The sequence below is a fragment of the Callorhinus ursinus genome, unplaced genomic scaffold (assembly GCF_003265705.2).
Source record: "Callorhinus ursinus isolate GAN/ISIS: 27379988/994484 unplaced genomic scaffold, GSC_fseal_2.0 scaffold6, whole genome shotgun sequence".
NCBI lineage: Eukaryota > Metazoa > Chordata > Mammalia > Carnivora > Otariidae > Callorhinus > Callorhinus ursinus.
The window spans coordinates 60,506,564-60,526,304 of NW_027397068.1; the positions used below are offsets into that span (position 1 = coordinate 60,506,564).

Genomic DNA, 19,741 nt, shown 5'->3' on the forward strand with positions numbered 1-19,741 from the left:
GCCTTATTATTTTTCATGAAGATCTGTAGTTTGGATTCACTATTTACCACAAAATAGATGACTTTTGCTCCTAAACTTATTTCTCCTTAATACAATTACTAGAACTCTGAGATAGTTTCAGACAGAGTTAGTTGTTTCTTACTTTTCTTTCTAAAAGAAGAAATCCCAGCAGATGCCTTTCCTATTCTTTTCATTTAAAATACAAATAAAAGATCTCATTTCAATCTTATTCTATAATGGCACAGTTCACTGAATTCCAAATGAAAGTTACGTTGTTTCCATTAAAACTCAATTCATAATTAAGCAATAAAAAATTTACTCTGGGATGACACAGGCATTATAAGGTTACTTCAAAAACCTAAATATGTAGAAAAATCTATTTTGTAATGGCTTTCTAAATTCAAAATCCAGAAGTGGTTTTAATTTTTTATGAAATTAATGTTAACCATTAATCTTGTCAATAGATTGAGGCCTTAATATAATTTTTTAATCTCAACTTTCCTACTATATTTAGAAATACTTTCTAAATATTTTCTAGACATTTCTAGGTTTAGATACTTTTCCCTATCAAGCTCCAGAAAGATTTTTCAGACTGTTATCATAGAGGAAAAAATTATTTTTCCTACTACCCTTCTAGGTTCTCTGGCTGGGGCTCTGTAAATTAGGCTGACAAAAGGCAGATTCACAAGAGAAAAGCATACAAAGATATTTATATTAAATACATAACTTTATATATTTAATATAATATTTAATATGGTCTTCATGACATGAAAGCCTTCAACAGGAAATGAGGACCTAAAGAAGAGACTATACCTGAGCATTTTTATACTCGGTTTGATGAAGACTGAAAAGTTGTAGGAAAATGTGATAGGGCAAAAGGATATGAGCTCAAGGCGGTAACTGGGAGAAACTTAGCAAGGCCTGTGCATTTGGAGTCCTCTCAGTCTTTAGAGATACAGATGCTCCTTTCCTCCAGGTGTAAGGAAGTCACCTCTCACACAGGGGGTCTTACTATCTACTTGGGAGGAAGATCAGAGAATCCTTTCTGTACATGCTGTTTCTCAAATTCTTTCAGCTAAAATATTCAGTATCCCACGGTGCCATATTTTGGGATAGTGTGTTCTAAACCTCAGCAATGTGAAGTTGGATATGCCTAAAGATTAAATAACATAAGAGGCATTAGCTCAAGCAGAGTCCCAAAGGAGATATGATGGAGTATCAATCACTTGACTAACAAACTAAAAAAGATTAATTATAGGTAACTTCTTAGAACTAATTATATCTTGGGCTCCAAATCTACTATAAAATTTTAAAGTACGTATCAACCCAAAAGACTGATAAGGCCCACCAACTAGATTTCTATATGGTGTCTAAAATTATTACCCAACCAAGCCCTTCACATACAGCAAAGTAGCCTTCACACTGCACGGAGCAAGTGGGGTGAGAAAGGGATGTCACATAGACTACAATATGAATCAATTGCTCTGCAGTAGTGCAAGGCAATGGTCCTCTACCCAACCCTCTATGAAGTTTTACTTTTTAATAATGATAAAAATTGAAAGCACAATTTTAAAGGCAGCACTGTGCTTTATCCAGAAGGGGTTTTCTCTAATTCAGCAGTGTAATTATTGAAAAAATTTCATTAGGATGAGAAAATGAGAATGTGAGGTAAATAAAACTGCTATTAATTTCCTTAATTCACACAATGTTAAATACCATGGTCTCTTCCTTTATTAAAAAAAATTAAGATTTTGTAAGCAAAGCCTCATTTTAAATATAGAGAGATTTTAACAGGAATTCAAGACCTTACTTTACTCAAAGCTACTTAAAGAAAATAAGTGGAAAAATCACAGATAAGTAAAACTAAGTTAACTGGATTAATACCTTCATAGTAATACATATTTTCTCTCTATCATGGAACTATTAGCTTCCAAAGGAGAGACACAAGGTCATGTTTAACTTTGCTCCCCTAGTATTTAGCTTCTGGCAAAACAAGGCACTAAAAAATAGCTGAATGCATGAATGGAACAAAAACAGACCAAAGTCACCTGATTACCATACGAAAAACAGGATGTAGAAAATGTATTAAATATGTGTTTAGGGGCACCTGGGTGGCTCAGTTGGTTAAGCATCTGACTCTTGATTTCAGCTCAGGTCATGATCTCAGGGTTGTGAGAATGAGCCCTGTGTTGGGCTCCAACACTGGGTGTGGAGCCTGCTTAAGATTCTCTCTCTCCTTGCCCTCCAGCCCTCCCCCGACTAAAAATAATAAACAAACAAATAAATAAATAAAGATGGACTTTGATCCCCTGTTGTGTGTGGCCAGTTAATAAAGTATCAAGAAGAAAAATGAAGAAAACAGGAAGGATGTTAGATAGGAGAAAACCGAGGAAGGGTAAGAGACAAAAAGGGATACAGAGGCACAGCAGAAGAGACAAGACAGTGGAAGGCAAAGTGGGTGGGGAACAGGAGAGCAGCAGACTGGAAATACAGAAGATGGAAGAGAAATAGAAAAGGAGGCAGAGAATAAGGGCAAAATCTGATAGACAAAGGCAGGTGCGTATGTAAAGTTTTATAAACGCCATCCATCAATCTGCAGTTCACCTAGGACTGAATTTCAGCTTAAACTTCTCCTTACTCATCTTTGAAATGTGAACAAGCTGGCTAATTACTCTTTTTTTAATTTAATTTTATTTTATTATGTTATGTTAGTCACCATACAGTATGCATCATTAGTTTTTGATGTAGTGTTCCATGATTCATCATTTGCATATAACACCCAGTGCTCCATGCAGTACGTGCCCTCCTTAACACCCATCACCGGGCTAACCCATCCCCCCACCCCCCTCCCCTCTAGAACCCTCAGTTTGATTCCCAGAGTCCATAGTCTCTCATGGTTCATCTCCCCCTCCGATTCCCCCCCCTTCATTTTTCCCTTCCTTCTCCTAATGTCCTCCATGCTGTTCCTTATGTTCCACAAACAAGTGAAACCATAGGATAATTTCTCTGCTTGACTTACTTCACTTAGCATAGTCCCCTCCAGCTCCATCCATGTCGATGCAAATGGTGGGTATTCCTCCTTTCTGATGGCTGAGTAATATTCCATTGTATATATGGACTTTACAGTTTTGAAAAGTTTTCTTTTTTTCTTTCTTAATTTCTCCCATAGTGACAGTGACCAGGACATAAACATTCCTCAGGTGCTTAAAATTTAGACCAGGGAGTGATCATTCCTCAGCTCTATCCTGGGAATGCTGACTTGACTAAACGTAAGGGAATCTTCCGTGATAGAAATAAACGCCATAGAACGTCATTATTATTTAAGTGGAAAATGTTTAACAGTACAGAACACGATACAGGGTACATGGTAAAGAATCAAAATGACACTTCTAAATTCAGCTTTTTAGGTTTGTTTCTTTTCAAGTAGGGGATAATGTTAAACAAGTTCATAAAAAAAGGAATTTTGAAATTTGGTGTTCTGATGTCCAAATCTATTTCTATAATCAATCACACGTATGTCCAACTTTTGTGATACCATTTTTATCAACTCTGCCCTGACTCAATTAACAATATCTGATTTGAATATCCCAAATTAAAGAACAGCTCTCAAAACCCCAGCAACTGTAAATAGTGATGATTCTGGCTGAGGACCATTGATCAATGCATTGCTGATCTCTCTGAGAATGCTTCTTTTTCTTTCACTGCATCCTTGGGCTTTGTTTTCTTCGAAAAGACCTGAAGTAATAAAAACTCACCATCATGGCTGTAAGCAGTGAGGCACATGACAGGCTCTATGCCCAAACCTCTGGTTACACAGGAAACAACAGGTTATTCAGAGTGAACATTCAAGGGACAGAGCATACGTCAGAAGGAAATGGGATTGAAAAAATAATCCACATTACCACCTGCTATCCCAGAAAAATGGAATGAAAAGTAGCCAAGCCACCCTCTCCCCTCCAAAAAAAGTCTATATTCCTTCTTCCTTCCCACTGTCTTCTCTGTCCTTTCCTCCTTTTTTCTTCTTTTCTAATTTTTCTAGGATATAACTAAACATACAAGTAGCTTTACAGATGCAGATATAATTCACTTTGCACAACAAAATTTCACTCCTGATTGATCACTAATTTTGGCTTTAGGTTTCTCTTCCCTCCTAAAACTAGACACCCCCCCCCAAAAAAAAGTCTGGAAATAAGCTCTTAAATCCTTGGGGAGGTTACCATTTAAATAAATTTTCTGGTGACTGCCTATTGAATGCAAATATGTCCCTTTGAGCTCTGGGACTTTATATACTCAGCTTGCAAAAAACTGAGCATGAGGAATCAGACCTCAACAAAGTTGGAGTAGCAGTAGAAAAACAATGTGACATAGTTTATACTGGAAGATCCTCTCATAAAATGCCTCCCTCTAAAACCAATACGCCTATTCGTAACAGCAAGTGCAATAAACATTCTGAGGAAAGGGTGTAGCTATGGAAATGCCGGTAACAAACTTTAGAAGATTAATAATAATTGCCAGGGAAAAACAAAAGAGGCCAAACAAAGGAATCTTGTGGAAGAAAGGGGTGTAGGGAGAGGATCTGCAATCTAGGAAAAGAGGAAGCAAGACAAGCAACTGGCACAGTACTTCAAGATTATAAGGTGGGAAAGGATAAGCAAGTGAGTTAAATTACAAAGCAAAGAGCTGAATAAATATCACTTTTCAAAAACTGTCATGAAGGTGTTGAGAGAAAGGAAAAGGTTTCAGATTCTTCCTATAATTAATTTAACTTATCTAGACTTATATGGACTTTATAAACTTTAAAATTTGATTAGAATGGGTGACTCGGTTAAGCATCCAACTCTTGGTTTCGGCTCAGGTCGTGAGCTCAGGGTCGTGGGACTGAGCCCCAAGTTGGGCTCTGTGCTGAGCAAGGAGCCTGCTTGAGATTCTCTCTTCCTCTCTCTCCCTGTGCCCCTCCCCCCTTGCTTGCATGCTCTTTCTCTCTAAAATAAATAAAGAGATAGATGAAAGATTTCAGAAAAATAAAGTAAAATTTGATTAGCGAAAATAAGTGGGCTTTTTTTGGTCATTTGTTTGCATTCAGAAATATGTTTTGATCAGAAGTTGACCATAAAATGCTCTGGGACAAGAAAATGGAGGCCCTAATGAGGAGAAAACAGACAGCTGGAGGAGAATCTGGGCATGAGTCAGCTGTTATACAGCTTTGGTTTCCACTATGCTTCTCCCTAACATGAAAGGGCGCGGTGTAAGGTTCCTGTTCTCTCATACTCAGAAGTAGCCAAGGCTTAGAAAGCATTATGATGGTCTTACTTGCCCAGTACAATCCTTGTGAAGAGCCTTTACAAGTACACATTGTGTGTGTATGTGTGTGTGTGTGTTCTGATATGCTCTGTATTTTTTCAGAGTAATGTTTACACATGCTAATGTTTATGTTTATTGTTACTGATTCATTTATCAAAACAATATGTTTATTGCTATTGATTCATTTATCAAAAACAATAAATCTATATGACATTCAAAGAAAAACTTTAAAAGACAGGAAAAGAAGGATGAGGGAGGCATTTTATAATTTTTCAAAGTGTGAAAATAAAGACCTCATTTTTCAAAAAAAGTCCGTGCACAGAAAAGTCATGACAGAGTCTCTACGATATGAAAATACCAACAGCAAAATTGATTCTCATATATAGTAACATATGCATTTTGACTACTATTTCTTAATTGATCCCTCCTCCATGGGTTTGATAACCCTTCTATTCTGTTCAGCGAAGATGAGGCTGTGATCTGAGAAACTAGTCAGTTATGGTCATAATCAGTGATTGACAATGGGATCTAAATATTTCAACCCTCTGAAAACAAGACACAATTCCCTCATGTATTCACTGATTCTAATATAAATACATTCACTGGTCTTCCTAAAGTGGACCTTCCATAATGGCTAAGCATAACCAATTTAATTCTGGCTTGGAAAAACATGGAATATAATCCCCAACCTGCCAAGACTCCATTTTAATGTGTTACTTACACTCCTTTCAGATCTGACTAGAGTCACACAGAATACCATAGAAAAAGCCTATCTACCTCAGCTTGTCAGAAATATTCCGTCTGTCTTCTGTATTCATTTATTATGAGAGAATAACTCTTCCTTGGTTGTCATGGCCACTACAATATTGGAATTGGGAGAGTCTTGTAAAAATTAAAATTCATGAGTCAGTGCATTTACATTCCAACAGTTACCTGGTGTATGTATCTCATTCAAAGCCAAAATTCTTCTCTCTTGTCACTGTCATCCAATGACCTTGCTTCTTATTTTACTAAGAAAAAAGAAGCAATGAAAAATTGAACTTCCACATGTTCTCACTATCACACTGACCTACCTGCACCCATGCCCAAATACTCTGCCTTCTTCCCATGACCATGGATGAACTGTTTAATCTGAATTCAGTTCACTCCTTGCTTACAAAAAGATTTTGTGCCTACAGCTCTCCTTTTTCTTAATCATTAATTTTTCTCAAACATCTATGGGATACTCTTTAACATTAAAACATTCTGCAGTAGCACCCATCTAATAAATTACCCTTCCCAGGGGCACCTGGGTGGCTCAGTCGGTTAAGCACCTGACTCTTGATTTTGGCTCGGGTCATGATCTCAGGGTTGTGGGATCAAGCCCTGCATCAGGCTCTGCGCTCAGCACGGAGTCTGCTCGTCCTCCCCCCTCTGCTCCTCCCCCTGCTCGCTCTCTCCCTCTCTCTCAAATAAATAAAATCTTTAAAAAAAAAAAAAATAAGCTACCCTCCTATACCCTATATATTCTCATTTCTCTGCTCTCTTTGGTAGTAAAAAATCCATATTTTTAGAGTAAAGTTTTCACATTTTTACCTACATAATGACTTAGGAATCCAATTTGCTTAATTTATATGATAGAATATTCCCTCTTTCTTACTATGATTCCTACCATTCAAACACAAGCTGAGATCTGATAATCAAGTTTCTTCCTTCAATCAAGCTTCTCTCTCATTGGGCAGTGCCCAAGACATTTTAATCATAATTTAAATAACAGTGCTGTTGATAATATTCAAGGCAGCACAGAATTCAGCTACTTTTTTTATAGTTGTATGATTCCACAACACACCAGCAAAAACATATTTCTCCACAAAAATATGTCTTAAGTGACTCCTAAGAAACAAAAATTAAGGCATATGTTTGCATTAGTCATACTACCATTAAATGCTATTATCTCTCACTAATATTTTTCGATACAATGTTGAAAATAAATCATCCCAATATAAGTATATATGTAATATAAAATATCTCTTTTATTTAACATGTTTAAATATGCTTCATATAAAATATATTTTAATCATAAGAAAAAGAGGATATCCACGAATTAATGTGAACTTATAAAATATGAACAACTTTATTTATATAGGAAAAAGGAATTCTTTGAGCAATCTCACACATTCAGTTAATACTCAATAAAAATCTTTGCCTGATCAGAAGAATTCAACAGGAAGGAGGATTATGCTGTTTTCTGCTCTTACTAGGATGAATGATTACAATCTTGGCTTTGATGTTTAGAAAAATCTCAAATCACCCAATCAGATGTAAATGCCAATTGAAATTAGATTCTTCCTGTAACCAATCTTGATTATGAACTACAGAATAGGACAATGAGATTGGTTCCTATTGCACACCAAATTTTGTGGCTATTCTTTATTTACTCCAAAAGAGAGTACCAACATTTTTGTCAAAATTTGATTACATATATAAGCAATACAAAAATATTACTATATAAGTATACACATACTAATGATTATTTGTATACAGACTATAAAATATGTGTATTTCTAAATATAGCTTCTGGAGTTGAACTGTACATCCTGGGCTAAAAAATGAGAGAAAATGGGGTGCCTGGGTGGCTCAGTCATTAAACGTCTGCCTTCGGCTCATGTCATGATCCCGGGGTCCTGGGATCGAGCCCCACATCGGGCTCCCTGCTCAGTGGGATGCCTGCTTCTCCCTCTCCCTCTGCTTCTCCCTCTCCCTCTGCTTGGGTTGCCTCTCTCACTGTGTCTCTCTCTGTCAAATAAATAAATAAAATCTTTAAAAAATAAAAAATAAATAAAAAATGAGAGAAAGTACCATCTAGAGGCAGCACTATGTTGCAGGCACCTGGTCCCTGGATCTGAAACCAGAGAAGCTTATATGGAATGTAGTCATTGTTAGGCCAACGTAACGTATTGGCAAAATGTTGCAGAAGCCTTAGATTTTTTAATTATTTTTAATCCTTGTTTATTTGCAGGCTCGCCTTTAACAGTCATCTAGTTCAACCAGCTCACTTTGCAAATCAGGAAACTGAAATCCACAATTGTTATAGGATTGTCCTAAGGTTACCCAGCAATGAATGAAAGAGCTGGGCTGGTACCCAAGTTCCTCACTCTCTCTTCAAAGTAATTAATTTCATTCATTTTAGAAAATGTGCTAGATACAACACATTTTTAAAAGTGCAAAACTATTGTTCTACAGTGTTTAAAATAATTTTGAGTTTCAAAAATTATGGTATATCTTTTCTTTATAAGCCATAGGAGATACAAAGTAAAAATATGTTTTCATAATACATATTCTGAACTATAATTTTTTAAAAGCATGTAAAGTGATTTTCATAAAGTCTAATTTATGTCTCGTGAAATGTGTTTATTTGACAATAAGACTTTTCAAGACACAGAAATTACAATCTCTTTCCACTAAAGCTTCATTAAATCAGTTATCTGTGTCTTTAATGCAAACATTCATTCTTTTGCATTAAAAAAAATCTATTGAAAAGGGAGATATAGCTTGGTACCAAGTATAGCCTGAATATGGCTGATTTTTTAAATCTTATTCTAGCACAGAACCTTAATCTGAATCAGAAGAATAGGATACAAGCTAAATGTGAGACATAATGAATGAATTTAATATTTATTGAGCTACTATTTACCAAGTTTTATGTTAGACAAATTGGTTCCACATATTTAATGTGACACTCCCACCAAATCCCTTTTAAAAAAGAATCTAAAGAGATTTTGTGAAAAATTAAACACATAAAGCCACAAGAAAGAAGAGAACAGGAGAAAAAATGACAAAATCAAAATTCTGGAAGCTGCAAACAATTGATTACTGAACAATTTAGCAGGTCAGAAAAAACTAAATCCTACGGCCAAGAGTGGAAAAAGCTAAGAACAGACTGAAATTACAATACAGAATCCCCAACAGGCTCAGACATTGGTATTGCCAGGCATTCTGGATGCAGCTGAAAGGAATAAGGAAAACTGGTTGCAAGTTATTTAAGAGGCAGCCGAACCCTTAGATTCATTTTCCAACTTTCCTCAGCTGAAAAACTTTCCCTCCCCAGTCCTGAATAATACTGGAAATTTGTTCTATGGGGAAAGTTAAACAAGTCTCTCATAATTAAATGAAGAGCTCCTAAAAATAAATAAATAAATAAAAACTAAACAGCAGTGATAGAAAATAAAATGGATTGAAAAAAATATGTTAGAAGAGAAAAAAAAAAAACAAAGATATCCAAAATATAAATGACTCAGGCCAGGGTTCCAATATCTGAATGATAGGAGTTCCAAAAAGAAAGGAAAAGAAATCATCAAAGAAATAATTCAAGAAATTTACTTTCAAAGAAGTACCTGAGTTTGCAGAATTAAAAAGTCTACTCACTGACAGCTCAGCAAAATAGATAAAAACAGGCCTACATCAAGACATACCATCATGAAATTTCATAATATTGGAAATGAAAAGATTCTATAGGCTTCTCAGGGGTGGGAGGGAGGCAATTCAAACATAAAGGATCAAGAACCATAATGACTTTAACTTCTCAATAGCAACCCTGACAGCTATACGTTCTTCAAAGGAAATGTAGACATCTGTGAAGAGTTAGGGGTGTTAAATAGCCTTTACACAGGCATACAAATAAACATGTAAAATAATGATTTCATCAAAATTACTGTATAACTATATTGGGAAGATTCAACAATATAAGGTAGAAGGGATGTCACTAAGGTTTTTGTAGGGGGAAGTGACAAAAAAAAAGAGCTAAATCTTCATATTTTGTGGTGTGAGATCAATAGGTAATACCTAAAACTAAAACCAAGAAGTAGCAATATAATGACATTATTTATCATTTACCTGAAGATAATTAGCAAATAATTTGCTTAAAGATGTGAAAACGGTTGCCTGTGTAAAGACCAAATTGGGGGAGAGGTAGGGATGTAGGCAGACTTCTTCTTTTCATAATAAGCCTTGTAGATCTACCAAATTTGTTACATATGTGTACAACTTGGCTAAATTTTAAAACCAAAATGTACCACATAAACCCCCTAAACACAGTGCATTTCTATAAAAGAATATCCATAGTCCCAGAGTGTTTATCAGCGTATCTCTCTGGACCTGAATATTAAGAGGTACCAGAAGGTTCTTTTCTGGATGACATGTTCTTTAGGTTGCCCTATGTTCTGGTGTGCCCAGAACAGTTCTATTTTAATGTGTTGTGCAGGCTAATTATTAAAATTACCTCTTTTTACTCTCAAATTATCCCAATTGGACAAAATTATTTAATCAGCTGAATATTACTCTCACACCTCCATACATTTGCACTTGCTATTGTCCTTACTTGACTTCCCTCCCCTAAATGTCCTCCTTTACATTTCCATTCAAGTTTAATTCATAAAGATTTCCTTGAACTACAGACTTCTCCCATCCCTCATTACACCACATATGCAACTGCAGCATAACAAGCTTCTCACCATATTGCAGCTACTTAAGTTTTCGTAAGAACATGAGTTTGTAAGAGCAGGGATCTTTGGCTCTCCAGCTTTGACTGTCGAGCACTGAACACAGGGGCTACACAGAGTAATCCACACAATTCTCACTGAGTGAATTTGCCACATTATATAAAATTTAGTTTTAGATATGTTTATTCTTGAAAGTCTTGTCATTATGAAAGAGAGTGACAACTCAGCTCTGATAAGATTTATCCTAACCATTAGGAAAAAGTGCAGGCATAATTCCACTCCCATATTCAAACTAAAGGATGATAATGTGAGATTACAAAATTACTAGGTGAGTTAGAAGATCTCTATTACATATGTTCAAATATATAACACATCATGTGTGTCTATTTCAACAGCTACAATAAATTCACAAATTATTTTAGCATTATAGTAAGATGAATATAGCAAGCAGATTAGAGGTTTTTAAGTTAATAATGAACTATATGAATGTCTTTACAACTCTTTTCTTATAAACTGAACTCATATTTTTATCTTGTCCAGTTTCATGTGGGGATGAATTGTGGCTGGAATTAATTCATAAGGGGAGTTGAACCAAAATGACTGAAGATACATAAAATCGTCCTTTTTTAAATTCTAAGCTACTATCATTATTGGACTAATCACACATATTCTCAAGCTTTTATGCCCATAAGAATCATAGGGAGACACTGGGGAAAAAAGATTCCCAGGACTCAGTGGAACCCACAAATCTATATTTTTTAAAAATCATGAGACAGGTTCAGGATGGCAGTGTAGGAAGACCCTGAGCTCACCTCCTCCTACAGACACATCAAATATACAGCTACATATACAACAACTTTGTCTGAAAAAGACCTGAAAACTAGATGAGCAGCTCTTCTACAACAAAGGATAAAAAAGCCAAATTGACATGTGTAAGAGAGGCAGAGACATAGTCTTGCAGGAACCACAACCCTGCACAGCAACCCACAAGCAGATGGGATTTCACAAATACCTAGCACATCCCTGAGAAGTGATGGGTTCAAGCCCCACCTCAGTTACCCCAACTCTTGGGATCTGCACTAGAGAGAGGAGTCTGCCAAACATCCAGCTTTGAAACCAAGGGTTACATCCAGGAGACCCAAAGGGCTGTTGGAAAATGAAACTCTTAAAGGGGTCATGCATAGACTCGCTCACCCTGAACCCCTAAGGCAAAAGCTCAGGTTGAAACAAATCTAGAACATATGTGAAGGAGATTCATTGGCTAATCTTAAAGCAGCTGCCAAAGGGGCAGTGGTCTATTAGAACTCTCTCTGGAGACAGAGGTGCTAGCAGGCATCATTTGTGCATTCTCCTTCAACCTCGATAGTCCTGGCCCTGGCAGGCACTGTTTTTGTACTACCTCTCTACCTCCCTAGCACCACTCGCCAGACCCCTACACTCTCCTGTGACCCTGCCCCGCTAAACCCGGTTGGCAGGCTTGCCCTGGCCCAATGCTCCTCGACAACTCTGCCCTGCTAAACCTGGCAGGTGGGTGACCCCAACCCAGTGCTCCCCCACAGTCCTGCCAAAGCCAGCAAGTATGTCCAGACCACACAGAGGACTCTCCTTGAATGCCTGGAACTCATGGCCAGCAGGGCTTATGCTTCTGAGCCCCACAGAGATGAAACCTCAGAGAGATAGTTCTTGGCAGGCTACCACCTACAGGTAACTGTACAGACAGCATACTGAAACACACCACCCATCTTCCTGTGACCATTCCTTCAAGACTGAAAAAGATATCTGTTTCACCTAATACATAAAAATGAAACAGAGTCAGGGCTCCTAGGTGGCTCAGTCCATTAAGTGGCCAACTCTTGATTTCACAGTGTATACCAATATTGAATCATTGTTATGTACCTGAAAGTAATATAATGTTATATGTCAATTATACCTCAATTTAAAAATTTTTAAAAATCACACCACCCAACTGATGAGACTGAACTGTGAGAAACCTTGGAAGTTAATTGGACACCTTAAAAGTAAACATATGGCTTCAGGTCCACTATAAACAATTGTTATTTATTACCAAGTTCCCAGTTATCTATGTTATAGAGATAAACAGAGGAACAAAGGATACTACTAAGTCCAAAACTGATAAATCTGAGAGTTTATCCCATTATAAAAATGTCCCATGTATATAGGTATGCATTTCTATGTTATATATATATTATACCTCAGGTATAAACATATGTTTATTATATGTATTACTTAGATATTATATATTTTCATATATATTATGTATCATTTCAACCTATTATTATCCTTCTCATGTATAAATATATGTATTTGTGTGTGTGTATAATATATAAATTTGTATTATATATATAATATAAAAAGGCATGACTAAATTCAACAACCATTTATGATAACTCTCAACAAATGGGTATTATATACACACACATATATATACACACAAAAAGACATATATATAATATATACATGTACACATATACTGATACACAAAGATCTATCTATCTATATATATATATACACACACATATACACCTGAGAAGGATAATAACAGGTTAAATTATCTGAGAATCCAGTAGAATAGAGACTTAGATGTAAAACTAAGTTGCTTTAAAGAAAATTTTTTAATTTAACCTTTTTTGCATGACTGTGAATGAACTATTAGTACATGATTCATACTCACCCTACATACAGCTATAATACTATATATGAAGCTGAACAAATACCGTCATTAAAAATTGAAACCTACATGGGAAGCAAAGGCTCTCAGAGTGAGAGGTGTGCCCCACACAGGTCCTCCTCATCTTTCGATTCATGGTGGGGTAGCAGTAGTGCTCAGGCTGATTGTCTGCTTCTGTTCTCCCCAGGGAGACATGATCTGCCCCCATGGCAACACTGTTAGAGGTACAGAAGCTAGTAAAGGCAGAGGAAACACATGCTCACAGAATTTAATAATCAACCTCCTCTTTTCAATAATGAATGTGTCATTCTCAATGGAGAAAGACTGAGAGCTTTTCCCCTAAGGTCAGGAACATGACAGGGATATCCACTATCACCACTGCTGTTCAACATAGTACTGGAAGTCTTAGTCTCAGCAATTAGACAACAAAAAGAAATAAAAGGCATCCGAATCGGCAAAGGAGTCAAACTCTCACTCTTTGCAGATAATATGATACTTTATGTGGAAAACCTGAAAGACTCCACCCCAAAACTGCTAGAACTCATACAGGAATTCAGTAAAGGGGCAGGATATAAAATCAATGCACAGAAATCAGGTGCATTTCTATACACCAAAGAGACAGAAGAAAGAGAAATTAAGGAGTCAATCCCATTTACAATTGCACCCAAAGCTATAAGATACCCAGGAATAAATTTAACCAAAGAGGCAAAGAATCTGTACTCAGAAAACTATAAAATTCTCATGAAAGAAATTAAGGAAGACACAAAGAAATGGAAAAACGTTCCATGTTCATGGATTGGAAGAAAAAAGATTGTGAAAATGTCTATGCTACATAGAGCAATCTACACATTTAATGCAATCCCTATCAAAACACCATCTACTTTTTTCACAGAGTTCGAACAAATAATCCTAAAATTTGTATGGAACCAGAAAAGACCCCAAATAGCCAGAGGAATGTTGAAAAAGAAAAGCAAAGCTGGTGGCATCACAATTCCAGACTTCCAGCTCTATTACAAAGCTGTCATCATCAAGACAGTATGGTACTGGCACAAAAACAGACACATAGATCAGTGGAACAGAATAGAGAGCCCACAAATGGACCATCAACTCTATGGTCAACTAATCTTTGACAAAGCAGGAAAGAATGTCCAATGGAAAAAAGACAGTCTCTTCAACAAATGATGTTGAGAAAATTGGACAGCCACATGCAGAAGAATGAAATTGGACCATTTCCTTACACCACACACAAAAATAGACTCCAAATGGTTGAAAGACCTAAACATGAGACAGAAGTCCATCAAAATCCTTGAGGAGAACATAGAGAGCAACCTCTTCGACCTCAGCCACAGCAACTACTTCGACCTCAGCTGCAGCAACTTCTTCCTAGAAACATCACCAAAGGCAAGGGAAGCAAGGGCAAAAATGAACTCTTGGGACTTCATCAAGATAAAAAGCTTTTTTTTTTTTTTTAAAGATTTTATTTATTTATTTGAGAGAGAGAGAATGAGAGATAGAGAGCATGAGAGGGAAGAGGGTCAGAGGGAGAAGCAGACTCGCCGCCGAGCAGGGAGCCCGATGTGGGACTCGACCCCGGGACTCCAGGATCATGACCTGAGCCGAAGGCAGTTGCTTAACCAACTGAGCCACCCAGGCGCCCAAGATAAAAAGCTTTTGCACAGCAAAGGAAACAGTCAACAAAACCAAAAGACAGTCAACAGAATGGGAGAAGATATTTGCAAATGACATATCAGATAAAGGGCTAGTATCCAAAATCTATAAAGAACTTATCAAACTCAACACCCAAAGAACAAATAATCCAATCAAGATATGGGCAGAAGACATGAACAGACATTTCTGCAAAGAATACATCCAAATGACCAATAGACACATGAAAAAGTGCTCAACATCACTCGGCATCAGGGAAATCCAAATCAAAACCTCCATGAGATACCACCTCACACCAGTCAGAATGGCTAAAATTAACAAGTCAGGAAACGACAGATGTTGGTGAGGATGCGGAAAAAGGGGAACCCTCCTACAGTGATGGTGGGAATGCAAGCTGGTGCAGCCACTCTGGAAAACAGTATGGAGGTTCCTCAAACAGTTGAAAATAGAGCTACCCTACGACCCAGCAATTGCACCACTGAGTATTTACCCCAAAGATACAAATGTAGTGATCTGAAGGAGCACATACACCCAAATGTTTATGGCAGCAATGTCCACCATAGCCAAACTATGGAAAGAGCCTATATGTCCATCCACAGATGAGTGGATAAAGAAGATGTGGTCTATATATACAATGAAATATTATACAGCTATCAAAAAAAAAAAGAAATCTTGGGGCACCTGGGCGGCTCAGTCGTCAAGCATCTGCCTTTGGCTCAGGTCATGATCCCAGAGTCCTGGGATCAAGCCCCGCGTCAGGCTCCCTGCTCATCGGGAGCCTGCTTCTCCCTCTTCCACTCCCCCTGCTTGCGTTCCCTCTCTCACTGTGTCTCTCTCTGTCAAATAAATAAAATCTTAAAAAAAAATTAAATCTTGCCATTTACAATGATGTGGATGGAACTAGAGGGTATTATGCTAAGCAAAATAAGTCAGTCAGAGAAAGACAATTATCATATGATCTCACTGATATGAGGAATTTGAGAAACAAGACAGAGGATCATAGGGGATGGGAGGGAAAAATGAAACAAGATGAAACCAGAGAGGGAGACAAACCACAGGAGACTCTTAATCTCAGGAAACAACTGAGGGTTGCTGGAGTGGAGTGGGGTGGGAGGGATGGGATGACTGGGTGATGGAACTTGGGGAGGGTATGTGCTATGGTGAGAGCTGTGAATTGTGTAAGACTGATGAATCACAGGCCTGTACCCCTGAAACAAATAATATATTATATGTTAATAAAAATAATAATAATAATAATAATAATAAATGTGAACAACTGAGAATTTCCATATTTAAAACCAACAACAATAAAGAGAAAGGTCAAAATGAGTACAGAACAACTGATTCTGGACGAAACAAAATAATTGCAGTAAGAGAGGAGGACTTCAAAATCATTCTCATTAGTATTATAAGAAAGACTCGAGAATATATCCATTTACAAACTAGAATAAGCTAATATGCAAAAAGGGAATAACAAAATAAGTAAGAATCCATGAAACATAAGGATGCAATTATCAAAATTAAGGGAAAAAATTAGTTGAGGTGGAAGAAAAAACAATGTCTCCCAAAATGTAAAGCAATAAAACCTAGAGGTGTAAATATCTTTTTTTAAAGTCAAGAATAAGATATAAATCCACAAAAAGATGGAAAAACATTCCATGCTCATGGATCAGAAGAATAAACATTGTTAAAATGTCTATGCTACTCAGAGCAATCTATACCTTCAATGCCACCTGATCAAAATTCCAATGACATTTATCAAAGTGCTGGAACAAACAATCCGAAAATTTGTATGGAATCAGAAAAGACCCCGAATTGCCAAGGAAATGTTGAAAAAGAAAAACAAAGCTGGGAGCATCATGTTGCCTGATTTCAAGCTATATTACAAAGCAGTGATCACCAAGACAGCATGGTACTGGCACAAAAACAGACATAAAGACCAATGGAACAGAATAGAGAGCCCAGATATGGACCCTCAACTCTATGGTCAAATAATCTTTGACAAAGCAGGAAAAAATATGCAATGGAAAAAAGACAGTCTCTTCAATAAATGATGCTGGGGAAATTGGACAGCCACATGCAGAAGAATGAAACTAGACCATTCTCTAACATCATATACAAAGATAAACTCAAAATGGATGAAAGACCTCAATGCAAGACCATCAAAATCCTTGAGGAGAACATAGGCAATAACCTCTTTGACATCAGCCATAGCAATTTCTTTCAAGATACATCTCTAAAAGCTAGTGAAACTAAAGCAAAAATGAACTTTTGGGACTTCATCAAGATAAAAAGCTTCTGCACAGCAAAGGAAACAGTCAACAAAACAAGGAGGCAACCCACAGAATGGGAGAAGATATTTGCAAATGACACTACAGATAAAGGGCTGGTATCCAAGATCTATAAAGAACTTCTCAAACTCAACACCCAAAAAACAAATAATCAAGTCAAAAAATGGGCAGAAGACATGAACAGATGCTTCTCTGAAGAAGACATACAAATGGCTAACAGACACATGAAAAAATGTTCATCATCATTAGCCATCAGGGAAATTCAAAGTAAAACCATATTGAGAAACCACCTTACACCAGGTAGAATGGCAAAAATTGACAGGGCAAGAAACAACAAATGTTGGAGAGGTTGTGGAAAAAGGGGAACCCTCTTACACTGTTGGTGGGAATGAAGTTGGTACAGCCACTTTAGAAAACAGTGTGGAGGTGCCTCAAAAAATTAAAAATAGAGCTACCCTATGACCCAGCGATTGCACTCCTGGGTATTTACCCCAAAGACACAGATGTAGTGAAAAGAAGGGCCATATGCACCCCAATGTTCATAGCAGCAATGTCCGTAATAGCCAAACTGTGGAAAGAGCCGAGATGTCCTTCAACAGATGAATGGATAAAGAAGATATGGTCCAGGGGAGGAGGCTGGGAGGATGGGTTAGCCTGGTGATGGGTATTAAAGAGGGCACGTTCTGCATGGAGCACTGGGTGTTATGCACAAACAATGAATCATGGAACATTACATCAAAAACTAATGATGTAATGTATGGTGATTAACATAACAATAAAAAATTTTTTAAAAAAGATGTCGTCCATATACACAATGGAATATTACTCAGCCATCAGAAAAGATGAATACCCAACTTTTACATCAACATGGATGGGACCGGAGGAGATGATGCTCAGTGAAATAAGTCAAGCAGATAAAGTCCATTATCATATGGTTTCACTTATTTGTGGAACATAAGGAACAGCATGGAGGACATTAGGAGAAGGAAGGGAAAAATGAAGGGGTGGAAATCAGAGGGAGAGACGAACCATGAGAGACTATGGATTCTGAGAAACAAACTGAGGGTTCTAGAGGGGAGGGGGGTGGGGGGATGGGTTAGCCTGGTGATGGGTATTAAGGAGGGCTCGTACTGCATGGAGCACTGGGTGTTATATGAAAACAATGAATCGTGGATCACCGCATCAAAAACTAATGATGTAAAAACTAATGATGTATTGTATGGTGACTAACATAATAAAATAAAATTTAAAAAAAAAGATATAAATCCACGAGGTCCAACATCCATCTAAGGAGGATCTTAAACAAAAGAACAAAGAACAAAGGAGGAGAAATAATCAAATAGTAGAAGGAAATCCCTAGAGCCGAAAACACGACTCTTCAGCAGTTGTGGTTCAGCAAAAATGAAAAATAACTCAGAAACACAACTTCACTAAAGGTCAGTACATCTCAATGGGTGCCTCTTTTCAATTCTTTTCTCTGGATCCTCTTCTCTTTGATCTCTAAATTATATGTATGCAAGGGCTTATTATTTTCACTTCTTTGTCTCTGCTGTATTTCACTCATTCACTAAATGATCTCACCTAAACTTATCATTTTGAGGGGTGCTTGGGTGGCTGAGTCGGCTAAGCATCTGACTCCTAATTTCAGCTCAGGTCATGATCTCAGGGTCATGATACTGAGCCCCCCGTCAGGGTCCACACTCAGCAGAGAGTCTGCTTGAGGATTCTTTCTCTCTCCCTCTGCCCCTCATCGCACTCGTGCTCTCTTTCTAAAAAAATAAATAAATCTTTAAAAATAAATAAATAATGAACTCATTACTTTGAATGTCATCTATACATTGATAACCCAAATTACATCTCTCATTCTCAAAGCAATGCAGTTTTTAAGAGCATGAGATTGCCTCTCTTTGTCTATGGCACAAACACTGCATGTTCTACAGTAAATAATATTTACATGATATTTTAAATGTTGAATATTGGTTTCCATTTTCAAATTAAACTATAAAAGACTTAATTTGCCTAACTTAATTGTAAATTCTGTAAACCTTGAAAATGTGAAAGTAATGCAAAACAGGAATTAACAGGTGGGAGTAGATGTGGAAGAAAATACAAGGACAACAAATCTGACTTACCCAGTAGAAAATCAAGAAGCACTATCAAAAACTATCAAGAAATGGGATTTTTATGAAGTTAAATAACAAAAGAAGTTTTTAAATGAGCTGGCAGGAAGTGGGAGTGGGGAAAGAAGACAAGTGTATGTGAACTTGGTATCTTTCATGCCACAGATGGGAAACAATAGCTTTTTTAAATTGATACAT

General features: G+C 37.0%; 1 protein-coding gene across 7 annotated transcripts in view; it reads right to left on the bottom strand.

The window, feature by feature from the left end:
• The window catches only part of EPM2A (EPM2A glucan phosphatase, laforin), a 144,123-nt gene that overhangs the window by 54,028 nt on the left and 70,354 nt on the right, over window positions 1–19,741 (bottom strand). Inside the window, exon 2 of one of the 7 annotated variants that reach the window (XM_073894050.1) lies at window positions 6,235–6,311. The exons of the other annotated variants lie outside the window; for them this stretch is intronic. Coding sequence (XP_073750151.1) covers window positions 6,235–6,252 — 18 coding nt within the window. The 5' untranslated portion in view covers window positions 6,253–6,311. The remainder of the gene's footprint in view (window positions 1–6,234; window positions 6,312–19,741) is intronic. 7 annotated transcript variants of the gene reach the window in all.